The sequence below is a fragment of the Candoia aspera genome, chromosome 7 (assembly GCF_035149785.1).
Source record: "Candoia aspera isolate rCanAsp1 chromosome 7, rCanAsp1.hap2, whole genome shotgun sequence".
NCBI classification, from domain to species: Eukaryota; Metazoa; Chordata; class Lepidosauria; order Squamata; family Boidae; genus Candoia; species Candoia aspera.
In genome coordinates, this window is record NC_086159.1 from 74583107 (window position 1) to 74601782 (window position 18676).

At 39.9% G+C, this 18676-nt stretch overlaps 1 protein-coding gene across 1 annotated transcript in view; it reads right to left on the reverse strand.

Moving 5' to 3' along the window:
* Positions 1–428: 428 nt before the first annotated feature.
* The window catches only part of RASSF8 (Ras association domain family member 8), a 98168-nt gene continuing 79920 nt past the window's right edge, over positions 429–18676 (reverse strand). Inside the window, exons 3-5 of the mRNA XM_063308136.1 lie at positions 10423–11309; positions 6850–6994; positions 429–5999 (exon numbers count right to left, since the gene is read on the reverse strand). Of these exons, the coding sequence (XP_063164206.1) occupies positions 5878–5999; positions 6850–6994; positions 10423–11309 (1154 nt within the window). The 3' untranslated portion in view covers positions 429–5877. The remainder of the gene's footprint in view (positions 6000–6849; positions 6995–10422; positions 11310–18676) is intronic.

The following is an 18676-nucleotide window of genomic DNA, read 5'->3' on the forward strand; positions in this document are numbered from 1 at the left end:
CCCCATTGTTCTTCCCGGATGATTGGGTGTGGGTACACACAACCATCTGTGTTCCAAACTGGCTGGTCTGAACTATTTTCCTAGACCAGACATTGCTTCCTCCTCATGTAGTTTTTCTGTCTGAAGGCTGAAGGTGAAGAAGCAATTGTTCTGCAGAATCTGTACCCTTCCATGGGCAGGATTTGCATGGGCACCAGCTTGTGTTCTCATGATGTGGTGAGTTCTTCTGTATCTGAGGGAACTTCCAGCTCACAAGCAGAGATGGGCAATTGGCTCCATTGTGGAAAATGGAATTTGGAACTCCAGAGGTAATCTGAGTCTTGAACTCCTACAACTTAGGAAAACAGCAACTGCTACACAACCTGCAGTCATCATCTGAACCTGTTTGATTACTCCAGGCTGAAAATAGGCTCCACCCACCATAAACATTCAAGTTTTAAACATCTTTACTGAAGGAGTAATTTGATTGTTCAGTTCAAGGGAAAAAAAATCATGGATCTATTTTACATGCACGTTAAACCCAGTTCAACTACTGTATGAAAAGTTCTTCTCTTTAACAGTTAAACATCACCTACACCATCTTTTCTCTTGGGATGCATGTGTGGTTATGCTGAAAACATAACTATAACAAGTAAGATTTTTCAGTTGGCTCTTTTATTGGCAATTAAAACTTTATTTCAAAAAAAGTAAAGCAGCAAAATACTGAATAAATAAATAAACAGAATTGTTTGTTTTGTCATCTCCATACAGCTGATGGCCTTCATCCAAAACATTAAAACACTGTAACAAACAGAATACATGTGCATGAATTAATGCCTTAAAAAAAAACAGCTGGAATACAAAAGTAATACTTTTGATATATATCTTTTAATAAAATACAGCACAGAGCTATTCAATAATGGAAAATAAATCAGAATACAGGTTTGCTATTTACAATAATAATTAAGGCCCAATTCACATTATATAAAGCACGTTAGGAATTTGGTTGACTCTGAAGAAATTAGAGAGGGCAATTCTCTGGACTACTCCATAAAGGTGCAATGTTGTGACTGCAAGTAAAACTTAACCGGTCTTCTCATATATGAAAAACATCAATGTTGCTCAAGAGTAACCATCTGACAGACACAAGGAGGTGGTCTATTGACCCACATGAATTTTGGGGGGCTCACTGGTTTTATTTGAAGCCTTCTGCTGATCTCACACATGACATTTGCACCCATATGTATGTTACCATCTTTTTGAAGGCAGGAAAACATGAAAACCGGCCTTCACCACGGATCAATAGACTTGTTTTCTCATCTCCATCCCCTAGAGCAACTTTAATAAGAAATGGCAATAGTACACATCTCCTTGGCTTCACCAAAATTCTTTAAAAAAAAAAAAATAGAATTAAAGATGTTTGTTGGTATTTGCTTGACTGTATTGCCATTCTCATTAAAGATTACATGCAAGAGGGAAGAGCAATATGAAGTGTAGGGTCCTCTGTTTCCCACTGCTATCATCATGCCTGCATGATTGATTTTCTTGCAAGTTAGTTAAAGTAGATAGCTTATTGAATGCTGATCACTGTTCCTCAACCTGACACTTTGACGTGTTGGACTGCAGACCTCATAATTCTCAACAATATTTGATTGGGATGATTGGGACTTGCGAGAAACCCATGTGGAGGGCAGGGAGTGAGGTAGGATGATTTAGGCTGTATCCTAACAAGAAAGCTAATAGCTCCAGAACATGATTTTCCTTTCCTGAAACCCTTTTTAAGTATGCCTCTTTGAGGGCTTTTTAATTTCCAAGGACTAAGGTCAGTAGGTGATGTAAATGATCTGACCTGCACTATTTAGAACTTCTTACTGTAGTTTAGGACAATTCTATTACCGGCTAATCTTATGCGCTGAAGCCTTTGGAAATGTCCCAAATGTCTGCATATGTTTAATTTCACAGCAAGGGCAGGTCTTTATGGACTGGGTTTAGAGAAGCGTGTAGGAGGCTAAGTTAAGAGCCAGTGCAACTAAACTCTTGCGATGAGTTCTCAGCTCATTATTTGCATCTTGCATTGGCAGAAATAACTATTAATTGCCTGTTAAATGAATGAATACTACGTTAATAGCAGTTACATTTCAAAATCCCTGCTCCCAAAGGGACACAATTGAGTATTTCCGTGTGAAGCAAATCTTGGCTGAAGAACCCATACATGTTATGGAGCAGCTGTCCCCACTTCGGCACTTGCCAAAAATGTGGAGCAATGGTATGCTGACTGGGGAGTTCTGGAAATCAAAGTCTATACATCTGGAGACTGCACATAGAGGAAAACTGTTACAGAGGTTCTACAGCACACTTGAGGATGTGCAGGGAGTCATATAGCATAAAGGCATTGTAGAATGCAACACGTCTTTGAGATTGTGTGCTGCAGAAGAAAATTCATCTGCCAAACCAGTTGTCCTTTGAACTTGTCCACCACCATTAACCACCATTTCTTTTCATAGTGTCAAGTCCTGTTTTTTGTTACAGTTCCAGGCAAGGAAGTTCCTGTTCAGAATGCAGCATTTCAGGAGGTGGGGGGATGATTAAAAATATTTTCATTTAATTTGTAGCCTTTTAACTGGTATAGCACCTTATTCACTTCTACAGCTCTGGATATGACAGACTCAAGTAGAGAGGAACTTGATGTCAATCTTTGGCTGCAGATGAATTAATCCAACTGGGGTTATTCAAAGGGGCATTCCTTTTACTTGCTTTATGGATAGGGGTGTGTGTGTGTATCTTCAAACTTCCTGATCCAAGAATTAGATCCTGCACAGCAGGAGGAATCATTCTTCCCATGAATCATCTCCCTATGAAATCCAAACAATTGGTCCAAGATATATAAAATGCATCAGCCACAGAGTTGAAAGGATATTTTTCAGTGGGATGCAGTTTATTATGGGAATGTTATCCAACTGTTAGGATCCCATAGCTAGCAAATGCCCCATTCACTATTTATCAAACACACTGCATGCGACCTTTGTCTTAAAACTGGCATTTTTACCATCAGTAAACAAGTCTTTCTGAGGGCCAAATCTTAGAATTATGCCACAAAATGGCCACATGCCATCCTTCCCAATAGGAATATGAAGTCTTTTCCCCAAATAAATGCACTGTGAATGGGGAACAGCATATGCTGTTGAAATGGGCAGAGGTGCAAATGGCTGCAAACAACATTTGAAAAACACAGGGGCTTTCAAAAATTAGCTGCTGTCAAGGGAACGTTATGTCCATTCCTGTGAGATTTAAACAGGTCTGCAGATACTCCTTCCCCTCATCCCATCTCCCTCCGTTTCCTTTTCTTCTTCTTTTTTTGTTATTTGTGCTGGAGACAGGAGGTGCGTATGTAGTGGAACTAAAGAAGTTGGGTGTGAGCACAAGAATGCTGGTTTTTATGCAGATGGAGGATTAATTAAACAAAGTGGGGACTTCATTTTATAGGCAATTATTGTTAATCTGTAGTTATTAATTTAATTCATACAATTTTATTTTACTGGGGGACAAAACTTTCCCTTTGTTGAGGTGAGTCTTTTGACAAGTCTGTATGTAGGTACATACACCATTTGTACAACTGTCATTCATTGGCTTCTGCTGGAGCTGGGCATTGCACAAGATCTGAGTGTATTATTTCTAATTCTTCATCTGTTTTCTCATTCTTGTGAGACTTGGGATTATCTTAAATTTGGGGTCACCTCTTTTCAGGTAAATGTAGTATCACCCCAAGGAAAACAAGAGCATTCCATTTATCACCCCACTCTCAGATACACGAATACAATTAATAAGGCCTGGATTCTGATTTTACAGTGTATCAAAATGTGATTGTTTCCAAACAGAACATCAAGCACAGAATCATTCTGAGACATTTCAGTAATATTCAGCAACTCAGAAATGTCCTGAAATACTTAAAATATAGTCTTGTGTTCTGTTTGACGTAGAAGTTGAACTGTCAGAAATTGAATTGCTAAAATAACTTATCGTGAACTGTGATTTATGTGCTTATTCCTATTTATCTTGGACATGCATTCTTCTTCTGTAGATCTATTCTATTATTTTGGGTAGTATTGGGTGACAAGGTATGTTAGAAATGAATGTGCTCTTATTTAAATAAATGGCAATTTCTTTATAACCTTTTGCATCACCACAGCCTGGACTGAAGTAATGTTGTGAACAGTTATAGAAATATATATACGGCTTCATTCTGTAGGGAAGGCATTAGGATGGACCTGTCCAACTGTTTCATCCCATGGTCTGAGCATATTCCACCAGTTTTATGTACGGTTGAAACCAAGTGGGATTGATAGACTTGGTTTTGCAAAGACAGGTTGTTAAGCAGCTGGCCAATTACCATACATGGTGTTTTTGGCTCAGTAAATCCTAAGCGGCACAAGTCCACACTATAATGTCTTTATTGGAGAATCTGGCTATAAAATAAGAACACTATAGTGGTAAAAAAACAACAACTGAGAATTCCTTTGGCAAGACATTTGACTGAAGATATCTCATAGTATTTTGTTCCTTGATAAGCATATTCATTATGGCAAAATATCTCAAATATAAACTTCATATAATAAAATGCTATCTAACTACTGTAGAAGTTCTTTAAATGCTAAATGTATCCTTACAAAGTGGGGTTTCAGGACCTTTAAGCGGGAAAAGCCACTGGCTGTAAAAAAAAAAAAGTCCTACAATGGCCATAACACAAGAAAACCCGCCACAGAATGAGCTTTTCAAAACTTTTTTTTTTAGCTTCAGCAATTTGGACATTGAGAATATTTGTAATGACAAAACACCACATTGTTTGTTCCTTTCATTCATTCATTCATTCATTCATTCCTGTGCAGATTCTTTTTTTCTCTCTCACACACACACATACACACACTCTTTCATACTGCAGACATGGCATTCTTAGGGAAAAATCCCAAATTATACCTGCCCTAAAATGGAACTTCCAATTTTAGTTCTCCAGTCTCTTTCAAAAGGCAAGGATGATCACAGGGTGCCTTCCAGATGTGGGGGATCCAGCGATCCTTCCTGGCATGGCCATTTATGGAGCACACTAATGCCTGCAGCTGGGTGGGTGGGTTGGTATATGTTCCTTCCTTTGCTCTAATACTTAGGATCACTCATCCTGAGCTGCGGCTTCATCACAACATCCCACACTAGCAAGAAGGTGGGAAATGTCTACCAAGCTCTTATCAGCACACAGTGTAAGTGATGCTACATATGAGTGAAGACAGAGAGAGAGAACTTAATACCTAATGGCATCTTAGGCAGCAGCCATGGATGGGGGCAGCGTAGGCCTGCAGGTAGAAATTAAACGCTCATATTCACACATTCTCTCATTAAATGGAATAAATTAAACCCTAATTCAAATGCAAAGAGGGTGGGCAATTTTTTTTCTCACTCTGGTCAGCCATTTATGCCTGCTAAGAAATATGTATCCAAATGCTTCAGAAATAGCAATAATAATTATTATTTTAAAAAGAACGAAAGGAAGGAAGGAAGGAAGGAAGGAAGGAAGGAAGGAAGGAAGAAAGAAAGAAAGAAAGAAAGAAAGAAAGAAAGAAAGAAAGAAAGAAAGAAAGAAAGAAAAAGCTATTTTCACCATGGCTGCTTAGGCAGCGTTGCCTCCACAGTTCTCTTTGTTCTTCATCGTAATCAGTGCATGGGGCGGGATTCCAAGTTTGTTGTAGATCTGATTAAAAACAGACTCCGAAATGCCCATGCTTTGTAGTTTTAGACTGCCAGGTTTGGTTTTCCTTCTCCATACATCGCAGGGAGAACAAACCCAACAGAAGGAAACTGGGTATGGTCCTTGGTACCGTCACAGGTCCTCTCCAGAAGATGTTTAGGCTGTTATACGTAAATGCCCTCGGGGTTAAATCCAGAGGACAGTGGATTCTGCAGGATACGGAGGTTGCTAGGAAGCTGCCTTGAGGAACTGGGGCGTTTGAGGGAGCTGGTCTGAAATGTTGATTCTGTGAGAGAAGGCACTGGTTAGCAAGAAGTATTTGGACATTGTTATCTTAACAGCTTCTTCCCCATCAGCCTAAATTTGGGTTGCAAATTCCTTAGGGTAGAGGGATAAAAAAAGCAGATACTTGACAGGGGTAAATTCCTTAGAATGGATGGATGGCTAGATCAATAGATCAAAAAAAAAGGAAGAAACTTGATAGAAGTACTTCCTGTATTATTACTCTCTCACACAGAGAAGCTGGATGTTTTGTTTCCAGTCTAGTCAACAGTTGTGGGGTTTCCTGAGGACCTCTCATCCAAGAACTAACTAAGCTAATCCGGCTAAACTTTTTCAAAATCAGACTAGCCTCTGCCTTCTGTGGTAGAACACCCATGCAATCCTTGACTCAACTCTGAACCTAATTTCAGGACAATTCTGCAAGAAATCAATTCTGCCAAAAGCTATTTATTATCCCCTCCAGCTTGAGAGAGAAAGAAAGGGTGCATTTTCATAAATAATAATAAAAAAACCTCAGCAACAAAAATGGGTGTCTCCATCCACTTTTAGCTCCATCATTAATCTTGCCACCCATGACCCAATTCTGTACCTTTACTGGAGACTCAACAGAAGAATCTTGTCACACCACACCTCATGAGTCTGTCCCACCCCTTACCATCTCCTCCTTCATCAAAAGGGAATGGCTTACTGTTGCTTGCGTGCAAAGGGGTTAAAGCCGGCAACGTATACACAAGCTTTCCGGTCCAACCCTCAAAGCACCAAAGATGAACTTTCAAAAGAGCCCCCAAAGATCCCCTTCTGACCTGTTTTAGGGAGGGGGCAGGAGTATCTGTTGTAATCTCAAGAGTGGATACCTTTCTCAAGCTCTGGGTGTGAAGCCTCCAATTCAACAGGTTCAGCAGGGAGGACAGTGACTTTTGTCCCAGTCTGCTGGATGAACTGCTGGAGATTGACTTGACGCAGTTCCTTTGTCAGCTGCTCCAGCTCCTGTTCTCTTTCCTGAGGAAGAGAAGAAAGCAAAAGGGTTCACTCAGACAGTTCTAAACAGTCAAAACGAGGCAGTTTAAAAGAGATGAGAATGGCTGGCATTCAGAGATAACTCAGCGCTGATTTTCCATTCTCACTCCACCCAAACCTCTGTAGGAAGTTATTCCATCGGCATCACAGCCTTTGGCAGCTGCCTCAAGCTGAATGTGATCTTTTTCCAAGCACCAAGCCCACCGAGTTCTCTTTAGCAAAATGTACTGAGATGAAAAGGATGGGTTGACATGATTTACAGGCCCTGAACTATTCCCCATTTAGAACCAACTGATGTACCTTCAGGATGGAAACATTTTGACTTTGCTTCTAACGGCCTTCCTGTGATCTTGTGGGGGGATGGGTTTTTTTGCTGATACAGGTAGTCCTTGCTTAACAACCACAATTGAGACCGGAAGTTTGGTTGCTAAGCAAAGCGGTCATTAAGCAAATCTGACCCAATTTTACGACCTTTTATGTGGTGGTCATTAAGCAAATCACTGTGGTCATTAAGCAAATCACATGGTTCCCCATTGATTTTGCTTGCCAGAAGCTGGCTGGGAAGGTTGAAAATGGCAATCATGTGACCACGGAATGCTGTAAAGATCATAAACGCGAACCGGTTGCCAAGTACCCAAATCGTGATCACGTCACCGTTATGACAGTCATTAAGTGTGAGCACCAGTTGTAAGTTGGTTTTTTCAGCACCAATGTAATTCTGAACCATCACTAAATGAATGGTCATTAAGTGAGGACTACCTGTAATGGAGAAGTTTGCAACTGGCTGTTTCTGTAACAGTCTCCTGAATCTTTATCAGTCTGGGAACCAACCATCTCATCCATGCAACCACACTCCATCCTCATGCTTACACTTTTTATTTTATTCGTCCTGAGCATGCATCCCCAGCTGCACTCAAAAACCTTTAAACACCTTTTTCTGATGGTAAAATGAACGGGGGGAAATGTCAGAACTCCTGGTCCCTCCTTATGCTGGAAATCATATACAGAATGTATGTTTGAACTTTAGGTCTTTTAGTTATAAAGGCATTTAGCTAATCCAATGGAGAAGCAACAGAATGAAATGAAATTATTAGGACAACATGGAACATCCTGCATCCAAATGTAGCCCTGAATTTGATCCCCATCCTATTCCTCAAATTTATCCCAGATCTATCTGGTCACTCACATGCATATAGTTGAAAGCAGTGTTTCTCAACCTCGACAACTTTAAGATGTGTGGACTTCAACTCCCAGAATTCTGGGAGTTGAAGTCCACACATCTTGAAGTTGCTGCGGCTGAAAAACACAGGCTGAAAGTATTATGCCAACGCAGAAAAGGGGATAATTTTTCCATTTTTTTATGTAGTAAAAAATTGTCCCAAGACTGATATAATTTGCTTATGTTTAAAGAAAAACAGGACCACAAGGTGTTCCTTTCATTAAGAAAAGCACTTACAGAACACCAAATGGAAATCTTGCTTTGCGTAATCATCTTTAAGGTTACAAAGCATTTTGTCCTGAGAGTGATTTGGGAAGAAACTAAACACAGCTCCATCTAGAGGACTGTCTGTTAAATAGCAGCCTGGTGCCTGTTACTGGACACAGAGTCCTGGTGAACTGGCAAATTTATTTTTAAAAAGAGACATCGAAGCCACTTTAAAAGCCACCAAAAAGAGAAAACAGACAGTTCCTTGCAGAAAGTGAAGCATGATGTATATAAGCAATTAACTTGGATCTACTTTTCTCTTGTTTGAGAGGGAAATATTTGTATGAATTAGGTAAATCGTATTATAAGCTGCTCCGAGTCACTTGCTGAGATGGGCAGCTATATAAATTGAATGAATGAATGAATGAATGAATGAATGAGATTGCAGTTCCCCATTCACACAGAGGGAGGTGAATCTACACGCTGATGAAATATGGGATATACAAGCCATATCTGACCAACAAATTTCTGACTCAACTCAGTTCAGATTCTGTCCTTTGCAATTATGAAAGCCAACACTTTTTAAAAGAGTGAAATGCAAGATGTAGAGCTTTCTTTCCTTCCTTACCCCCCAAAAACACGGTACCTGTGATTATTAGTATTACCAGAACTGGCTTGCAAATATCCAGTCATTCAAAATACGCTGCTGCCACCTTGTAGTTGTCTGGAACTTTGCAGCCCAGGTCTGTTAGCTCTAGTGGGTACCAACATGCCCCCCCCACTTTTCTTGACATCCAGCAGGCCCCTTTCTTATGGCAAGCAGTAATATTAAACCTAATTTGAAAGCAAGCCAGCATGTTGCAAAGCAAAGGATTCGTCCTCCAAATTAACGTTATTCCAAGAATGCTCCTGGATGGCCTTACTTCTTAGAGCAGTGTTTCTCAACCTTGGCAACTTGAAGATGTGTGGATTTCAATTCCCAGAATTCCCCGGAATCCCCCTTGCTGGCTGGGGAATTCTGGGAGTTGAAGTTGACACACCTTCAAGTTGCCAAGGTTGAGAAACACTGCCTTAGAGAAAGAAAAGGGTGATTGACTATAGATCACTGCTTGGTTTATAGGTATGCTCGTTTACCCAGAAAGAGGATAAAAATAAGCTGGGAACTGATAGTGCCTATCTTGGGTGGCTACAAAGAGCCAGAAGCAGCTCACCAGTTTGCCTGCTGATAAATCAGTGCCTTGGGAGTGGCTGTAACTACTGTGGCACTCATGCTGTCAGCAGGCAAGACCTACCTGTGGCAGCCATTCTGAATGACCATGAGATGTTTTCTAGATGTTAGGTTTCACTGCCAGCTTAGCATGTTGGAATGATGGACAAAATCTATCAAGGGGAAAATATTTTGGAAAATAGGGACTGGTTCCCATGTTGTACAGACAAGGTTCTCCAAGTACTGTGTGTATATGTACAGGTAGTCTTCGCTTAACAACCATTCAATTAGTGACAGTTCAGACTTACAGCGGTGCTGGAAAAACCGACTTACAATCAGTCCTCACACTTACGACAGTTGCAGCATCCCTGCGGTCACATGATCACAATTTGGGCGCTTGGCAACTGGTTCACATTTATGACCGTTGCAGCATCCCTGCGGTCACGTGATCACCATTTTTGACCTCCACAGCTGGTTTCTGGCAAGCAAAATCAGTGGGGAACTGCATGATTCACTTAATCACCATGTGGTTCGTTTAATGCCCATAGTGATTTGCTTAATAGCCAGTGCAAACAAGGTCGTAAAATCGGATCAGATTTGCTTAATGACTGCTTCTCTTAGCAACTGAAATTCTGGTCCCAACTGTGGTCATTAAGTGAGGACTACCTGTATATATATATCAGTTTTTAGAAAAACACATGGGCAATATAGTTAAAGCATGGCGTATTACCATGACTTTTCTATTATGAGATGATTCTTGAAAGATGATGCTCCCACCTGTAACCGTTTGGTAGCCTGGCCCAGAGATCTTTCCACAGCTTTTATGCCGTTTTCCAGCCTGAGACTTTGTTGGCCTTGGATATCAATTTCCCCTTTCACTTTGTCAATCTTCTCTCTGACTTCTTCTTCATTTACTTTTGCCTCTTGTACTTCCCGTTGTAACTTTTCTGCCTCAAGGCCACTTTCCATGTTATGGATCTGGACCACGTACTCCTTCAGCTTGCCTTCGCAGTCCAAAATCCTTTGCTTGATTTCCTGGAGCTGCTCCTTCAGTTGTTTCTCATTTTCCTGCTCAATCTGGAGTTCATTTTCCCAGAATTCCTCCTCCTCGATCTCCACCTCATTCCTCTTGATCTTCTGCTCCAGTTTGACAATTTCGTCCTCCAGGCTGTAACTGAACCGCTGCTCCCAATATTTAATTTCAGCATCATTCGAGTCCAGCTGTTTCTCAGTGGACCGCAGCTTCTCCGTCTGGAGATGGATCAGTTTTTTCAACTCGTCCACCGTTGTTTTGCAGTTGAGGACTTTCTGCTTGAACTCAGACTCTTTGTTTTTCCCAAAAATGTCCATTAATCCTTTGGCTCCGCCAGTGAAAGTCAAAGATTTCCGTTTTGGCTCCCTCCTTTTAATCGACTTATCATTCTGAGGTCTGAGTTTGGCCAAGGGAGGTAAGCTTTGCCGATACAAAGTCCTTTCTGGTATCCGAGCGACACTGTCAGAGGTTGGCCGCTCGCTGAGTGATGGCCCGGTGCGTCGCAACACTAGCTGCACATCACTTGCGTATTGTCCCCATTTGTTCAAAGAAATTATAGGATTTTCATGAGGTGCCAAATGTCTCTCCGTATCTCTCCATTTCTCTATCAAGGTGTACCTTCCAGTGCGACCTAAAAAAGAAAATAAGAGCATGGACATAATTGCAACTGCTAGAATGAGCCAGCAGAGGACAGAATTGCACAACAAGACCATCAGACACTGCATGAAAATAAAAAGTTAAGACAATCAAACCATGCACTGGTAAAGAAGTTTATGATGATTTAACTTGAACCTACGTTAGCGCCAACACCTTTGCAGACTAACAAGCCATGTCTACAAAAGTACTGATGATGCATGTATAAAAAACACATAACATTTAGAAATAGTAATTTCAAAGCAGATTTTTGCCTAGCTATCACTTCAACTATTGCGCTCTTTACCAAAAAGGCAATAAAAACAATCAGCATTATTGAGAAATCAGTGTCTCCCAGAGCAGTGGACTGCAAGAATTATGCATTTGCAGTAGGGTTTCTCCACAGTGTTGTTTTTTTTAAAACACACACACTTGTGCTTTGAATAAAGATCATCCTTGTAGAGCAGTGTTTCTCAACCTTGGCAACTTTAAGACGTGTGGACTTGAACTCCCAGAATTCCCCAGCCAGCATTTAACTGGGCACACCTGTGAGACACTGAATCAATTTTCAAATAAATGCAGTTTAGCATTATACCATTAATTATAGTTTAATGAAATAAGTCATGATCACAAACCATGATCTGATGTTGTTTGTTTTGCAAGAAACTATCACTAAAACATAGTACAGTTTGTCCAGATTTGGAGGTAATTTAGTATTTGGTTCTATATAACTAAAGAAGACAGAAAGCGAGTCACTCAGATTATAACTGCACCAGAGGAAAAGAAATTTGCTCATGCAATAGAACATAGGTCTAAACAACATTTGAAGACAACTACTGAATTCAGAGATTATATCAGAGACCTAATTAGCACACGATGGTAACCCATGAATTAGTATTATACTCGACAACCCGTGACCTGTTGGGTCATTGTTTCAGAGATATATCTTTATCAGATTCCTCAATGCCTTCAACAATGGCAGAGGTTCTAATGTACTGCCTTCAATGGAAGAGCTCTTAAAAGTTCAGGGAGATATTCAGAGATGTATCTGCCTTGAAATAGCCCACATTTCTTTCCCATAGGAGTCACGGATTCTGGATTTTGGACACATTATGTAAGTTAGCCTATTTGAGGTATGTTGGTTCTAAAACTGTTGCCCTAGGATGCACTGTTTCGCCTAGTTAAAGGTTACAGACAGACATGAGAATTTCAGTAGTATAGAGATGCAACAGCAGAACACATTTGAATCAAGCCCTAGACTTGCATATTTCACAACATAGTTAGGACAGTAAGTTATGCAATGTTCAATCCACTGTTACAGAATTCTGTCTTGTTATACCCCAAACTGGAATACATTTTTAAAAGCCTTTTTGTTCAACTCAAGTGCTATGAGCTCTTTGGATGATGGAGAGCATGTTGCAAAAAGATTGTCCTGTGGTCTTTGCCCATTAATACAATGCTACTGGTGTTTCTGGCCTGTCTCAAGATACCCATTTACCAGAAGGCAAAGTAGTAACATTGTTCCCTGTCATTTCCTCAACTTGCCCAGAATACTCCTAGCTGTCATAGTTTACTTTGCCTCCTTTTCTGGGCAGACAGCCATATTTCTAATAAAGCCCTACAAAGCACCAAGGACCAGCCACCTACTTTTTAACCTCACATGTCAACATGGCACATGGGGAGACCAAATAAACTGAGCACGTCCATTTAGTCATTTAGGAACTCTGGGTGGAATTATGCTGGTAACATTTTGGAAGCCTAAAGAGTGAAGATGCAAAATCTGGGACACTATGGAAGTTTCTACCTTGACTGGTTGCAAAAACTTACAGAATTGGAAAACCAATTTAGAATTTAGAGACATGGACAAAAGAATCCACTGATAAATCAACAAAAGAGGACACTTATGGAGGACATCACTGATCCACATGGACTGTGATTTGGATTAAGAAGCCTTTTCTTTTTTGATTTTTCAAAGTACCCAGAGCCTAAAATATTATCCTGTGAGCCCTCTACTGGTTTGTGCCATCCTTTCATTTTCTTCAGTAAAACTTAGGAATAACAATTGAATGATGGAGACATTTTTTGAGATACTTTGTACTATTTCCCGAATGACCATCCCCAAGATTGGCTGAGAAGGGGGAGAATCTGCCAAAATACAGAATTCAGGCATGGCTTTAGTCTACCTCTTTATGAGACTGTGAGCTGTATGAGCTTATAGGCGCTGTAAAATATTGAGTAGCTAATTGTTACTGTGATGAATCATGCCAAGATTTTTCTTGGTAGCTTTTACTGAATTGTGACTGCAACCTATGAATTACGCATTTGTTAAGACTAATCCAATCTTGAAAATAAACCCCTTGGAAACTGTTGTCATATAAATAGGGGGGAAAAAACCTTTTAGTGACCTATACATCTTTACTAGCAGCAATAAAGCTAATTTTTGTACTGTGTTATGACAATTTAGGCACTACTAAAAATACAAGAAAGTGAACATTTAGGGTAAAAGATGCAAATTGATACTTCCTCTTAAATGAATACCCTGTTTTTAAACAATGTTTAGACCACTCAGCCTTGCTATTAAAGGCTCAGTGTGCAAAACAGAGTCAGATTTCATTGTAAACTGTGCTTCAGCAAGCAAATCATTTAGCCCCCTATGCAATTTAAGGCTAAGTTATTGTTAAATGCTTTTACAAAGGTAGGCTGTGGGCCCAAAGACAAATCAAGCAATGATGACATGTGCAAACAAAATAGAATTATCCAAAGCACTGAACAAACAAGCAACTTTCATGAACAGGATTATTATTTTACACAGGGCATTGAAGTTTTAATAAAAAGCTTATGTTCTGCTTTGCAGAATTAGGAGAAGCAGGCTTGTACAGGCAGTCCCCAAGTAAGCCATGACCTGAGTAATTCCAGTGTTATGAAGGGTCATGGAAATGGTGGCCAACACTTTTAGGCTGTGGTTTTCATGCATGTTTGTGGAAACGGCAATTATCTATGCTGTCAACTACATTCAAATTCGTAAGTGGTGAGTGACACATGGACTATAAAACACATGCAACCTCCCATACCATTTTGAGGGCCCCAAAGCACCCCAGATTGTGATATCCCAAACCAGCCTGTTTTTTGCAACACAGATTTTTGGCAGCGCAATTTTGTCCCTAGCTCATTTGCTCCTTCAAAATGTTCCCCCAGTAAAGGGAAAGGTTTAGACATGACTGAGCGTGACTCCCTCCTGACTAACCATCCAAAGATATGGAGATGTCTGGCTATTGTCTTCTTCTGGGATGTTTCTTCAACCTCCCAGTTTGGTCAGCAGCTCTGAAGGTTCAAGGTGACCCACCATCCAAATGCTAACCAGTCAAGCAATCTGTTTAATATTTTGATCACAGGTTTACAAACCTAGGTGGCCAACCCTCCTGAGCTTCTGAGATCAGCCAAGGCTGCCCCTTAAGTGGCCAAAAATGTTGACATTCTCATTTTGGTGATAATGTTACTTCTCTGGCAATGCACCTGGAAGGCCACAAGAGCTGATTTTTGTTTTTATTGAAAGTTGCCTGTTTCTGACATGTAACCACAATTAGGGAACTGCACATACATATTCAAAGGAAAAAAACACTGCACATGTGCATTCTAGTAAACTGTATGTAAATCTACAACACAATAAGCTGTAATGACTGTGACACTCGAGCTTCACTCAATTACAACTCATAAGCTGTTGCTTAGAAATCTATTTAATGAAGCAAAGCATTCACTACAGAGAAAAAGTTGTGAATGGCATTTCCCGTGCATTTCTACATTTTAAAATCACAAAGGCTTCAGATTCCCCCCACTACCCGCTTAGGTATGTGCCCCCTCCTTCTTGTGCCAGCAGATGGCTAGAACGGTTTCTCTCCTGGTGACCTTGGGCAAGGAGCATCTAGCCCAAACAAGATGATTCACACTCCAACCCGGCTCCCCCTCCCTGTCAGCACCTTGCGGGTTGACACGGGTTGCTGGAAGATGGATGAAAGTCTAAGATGTTCTGGGAACATCTGATTGGGGAGCGTGACACAAGCCTCTTTCTTTCACAAAAGCTGGAGTTCCTGGGAACAAAATTCCACAATACCCAATGTATGACCTTTTTTGTTAAAAATTTGTGGAACAGTTTTGCAAAAATTGCTTTTTATTGCAAAAATGGGCTGATGAATGCACCATAACAGCATCCAGGACATGTCCTTTGCTGGTGGACAGAGCTGCTGGTGGATTTACATTCTTGTGGCATTTAAAGGAAGGTATTTACATGCTACACACGAAATCATCACAAATAAGGAACACAGCAAAAATGAACATTAGGATGTGTTCACACATGCTGCTTAAATAGGTTATAAAGTTATCCAATACACTGAACTGCAAAGGAACCAAATAGCTGGGTTTTCCCACTCTCAGCTGCTAAAAAAGAAGAACTAAAACTAAACAAATCTAAGAACCACTCATTTTTTGCCTTCTCTTGACAAGCATGTAGAGCAAAGGCACCATGTCTGATCTATCTAAACCAAGACTGAACCAAATGCCGCCGATGGGTCACACTGCTTCTTCAAGGAAGACGGGTTCTTACCCCAACTTGGGATGTCACAGATTGGAGCCCCTGTATGAACATAGCCTCTGCGTCTCAGTGTTGCATGGCATGTGTTGGCTTGGGGAGTTAGGAAAGTTGGTGCGCAGGAGTGCTGTTACATGACAATTGCTGTTTGCTAGCTTAAAACGTAACAAGAAAGCAACAATGGTTGGGAGGGAAGAATGTTATGTATGGTTGGACTTAAAAATCTGCACCATCCATTTTATCTCAAAAACAGCATAAATATGAACAACACATTTATCTACCAAAGCATGTTTTAAGACTCCTTGTTTTTAGGTGTTCCATAATATAATACTCAAGCATGAGAATCATGCATGTCTTACTGTTAAGATGAGCATGTATGCTTCAGTATCAAATTTGGGCAAGTTCCACCAGCACAAACCTTTACTTCCAACCAAAAGCAAGTAGGGTATGGGAAAGAAGAGAGGTAATAATGGTTAGGGCATAAAATGGGTACTAATCTTATCAGCTTCAATTTCTTCCTGTAAAGGAGGAAACCAACAATCCTTGTTTAGCAGCTTCAATTTCTTCCCACCTTTGGATTACTAAATACCAGTTAGTAATTTTATTTTGGGTCTAAATGCACAAACAGCCCAATTGCTATGAATGAAGAAAACAAACCAACCAACCAACCAGGTATTCTTGTAGTGCACTGAACATATTCTGAATTTTTAGATCCAAGACACATAGTCTTGTGTAAATTTGCCCTGTAAGTGGATGAACAAACATACCATTTTTTTGTTTTGTTTTGCCTTTTTAAAGCCTATGGTCATCCACGAGAAGGAAAACTATTACTTTGCTATGGGTCAGTAGGATTTGTTTGCAAATGGTCCTCTTGAATGTCCTACACAGAGAAGACAACCAAGCTGGAGGGTTGCCTTTGCTGTATGAGATTTATCTGACCCAGGATCCCTGGGAAGCCAAGAGCTTTTTGAGATGTCCCAGAAAGACATTCTATTAAAGGCATAAAGTTTCTTTATTTCTTGCCAACTTGATAGAAATGGAAGTCTCTCTGGGTAGGTGGCATCAACTATTTATTACTCAGAGACAGGACTAAGAAAAATAGATGGTTAGATCAGTTGTTCTGAGCTTTTAAATTATGACACAATTTTAAGGTAGATCAAAGTGTTCCGGTCCTGAATTTTATGGAGCTCCTCAGAAGCCACAGAAGATACAATCCCTCTGCATTTAGGAGGAAGTCTATGATGACAGCATTTTGAGTGGGATTTTAGAATGAAAAATAATAGACATGCTACATGGCTTCACATGTTTAAATATGCTCAATCGCACTGGGGCTCTGCTTACATATAATTCCATATAATTATATGTACGGTATAATTCTAGCCAAACTTTTGTTTAACTTAACTGTGGTTTGAATGTGCCTATGTACAAACTCTGAATAGTTTTTGGAGACAAAACACAATTTGCAGCCATGATTTGTTATAGATTCCAGCTCGCTTTAATTGTGTTTTGCCATTATATTGAAACTCAAAATGCTGACGTTCCTGGTTTGTTTCATGCACTCCCTTCCTGCTAATCACATGCCAATCAAAAATAGGTGGAAACCAAACCATTTTACAGGCCAAGATACCCTTCAGGACAGTTTCCTTGAACTTAGCTTCCCCTTTATTCTGTCTGTAAAATACTTCTTTTTCCCACTTGATTTCTCCCTGTACAGCTTATCCTATGAAGACAGAAGAACATTTAAACGGCCTGTACGTGAGAACTTTAAATGGAGTATTCCAACTGTTACACTCAATGAGGCAAAATCAGGTAACTTGCTTACTCTTCACTGCAAAACACTAACAAGTGACTTTGATTGCTATCTGCCAGGTACATGAATTTTATAGTTGTTACCATCATTAACTGAGAGTGAAATCTCCTTCCTTCAAACTCAGCTGAACTTGTGACTTCAGAAAGAAGTCCATATAATTTTCTTGGCAACAGTACAGAAGTGATCAGCCACAGCATTCCTTCCAGATGGTTTCATGATTTCCCAGTCATGATTTCCACAGCCCTGGAATTCCCTGGAGATCTCCCATCTTTCAAAAATTAATCAAGCTCAGTCCTGCTGAGCTTCCAGGCTTAAAGAGGTGCCAAATGCTACCATATTCTAAGATACGTTGTCACCCAAATGCTTTTCTGGAAGTTTGTGGCTTTTTGGCCTGTAAGACTCATCACAGAGTATTCAACAAAACACAGTTAAAATATATCCTGGCCCAAAGTTAATATACAAACACATCAATGCAAAAACTTTAAGATTAATTGGCAAGAAAGAATTATGAGCATTTGTTGCTTTATAATACATTACAACCATACCAAAATTATAACACGTTCCCTTTATTGATCCAGATGAATTTCTCTCTCTAGCTAGGATGCTCAGTATCCATTCAATATGGAGAACAATTGTTCTGTTCCAAAATTTAGATTTCCCTGATGACTTAATGCATGTGAAACACATGTTGGAATGATTATCTCACTACATTACTTCCCTAAATTTTATCCCTGGCTTTAAAACAAACTTAATTTTTGCTTAAATAATAGTTCTATGCAACTATTACTGAAACACTCATTTCAGATTAGTTTAGTGAAGAAATGATCATGGAATGTATTTTTATTTCTATAGAGGAAGCACAGTTATTTTAGTGGGATTCCTTCTCTCCAAGTTATAAAGAGATCTGAATAGTATATGCAGTAAACACAATTGTTTTAAATGGCACTTACCAAACTGGTCTTGGGAAATATGC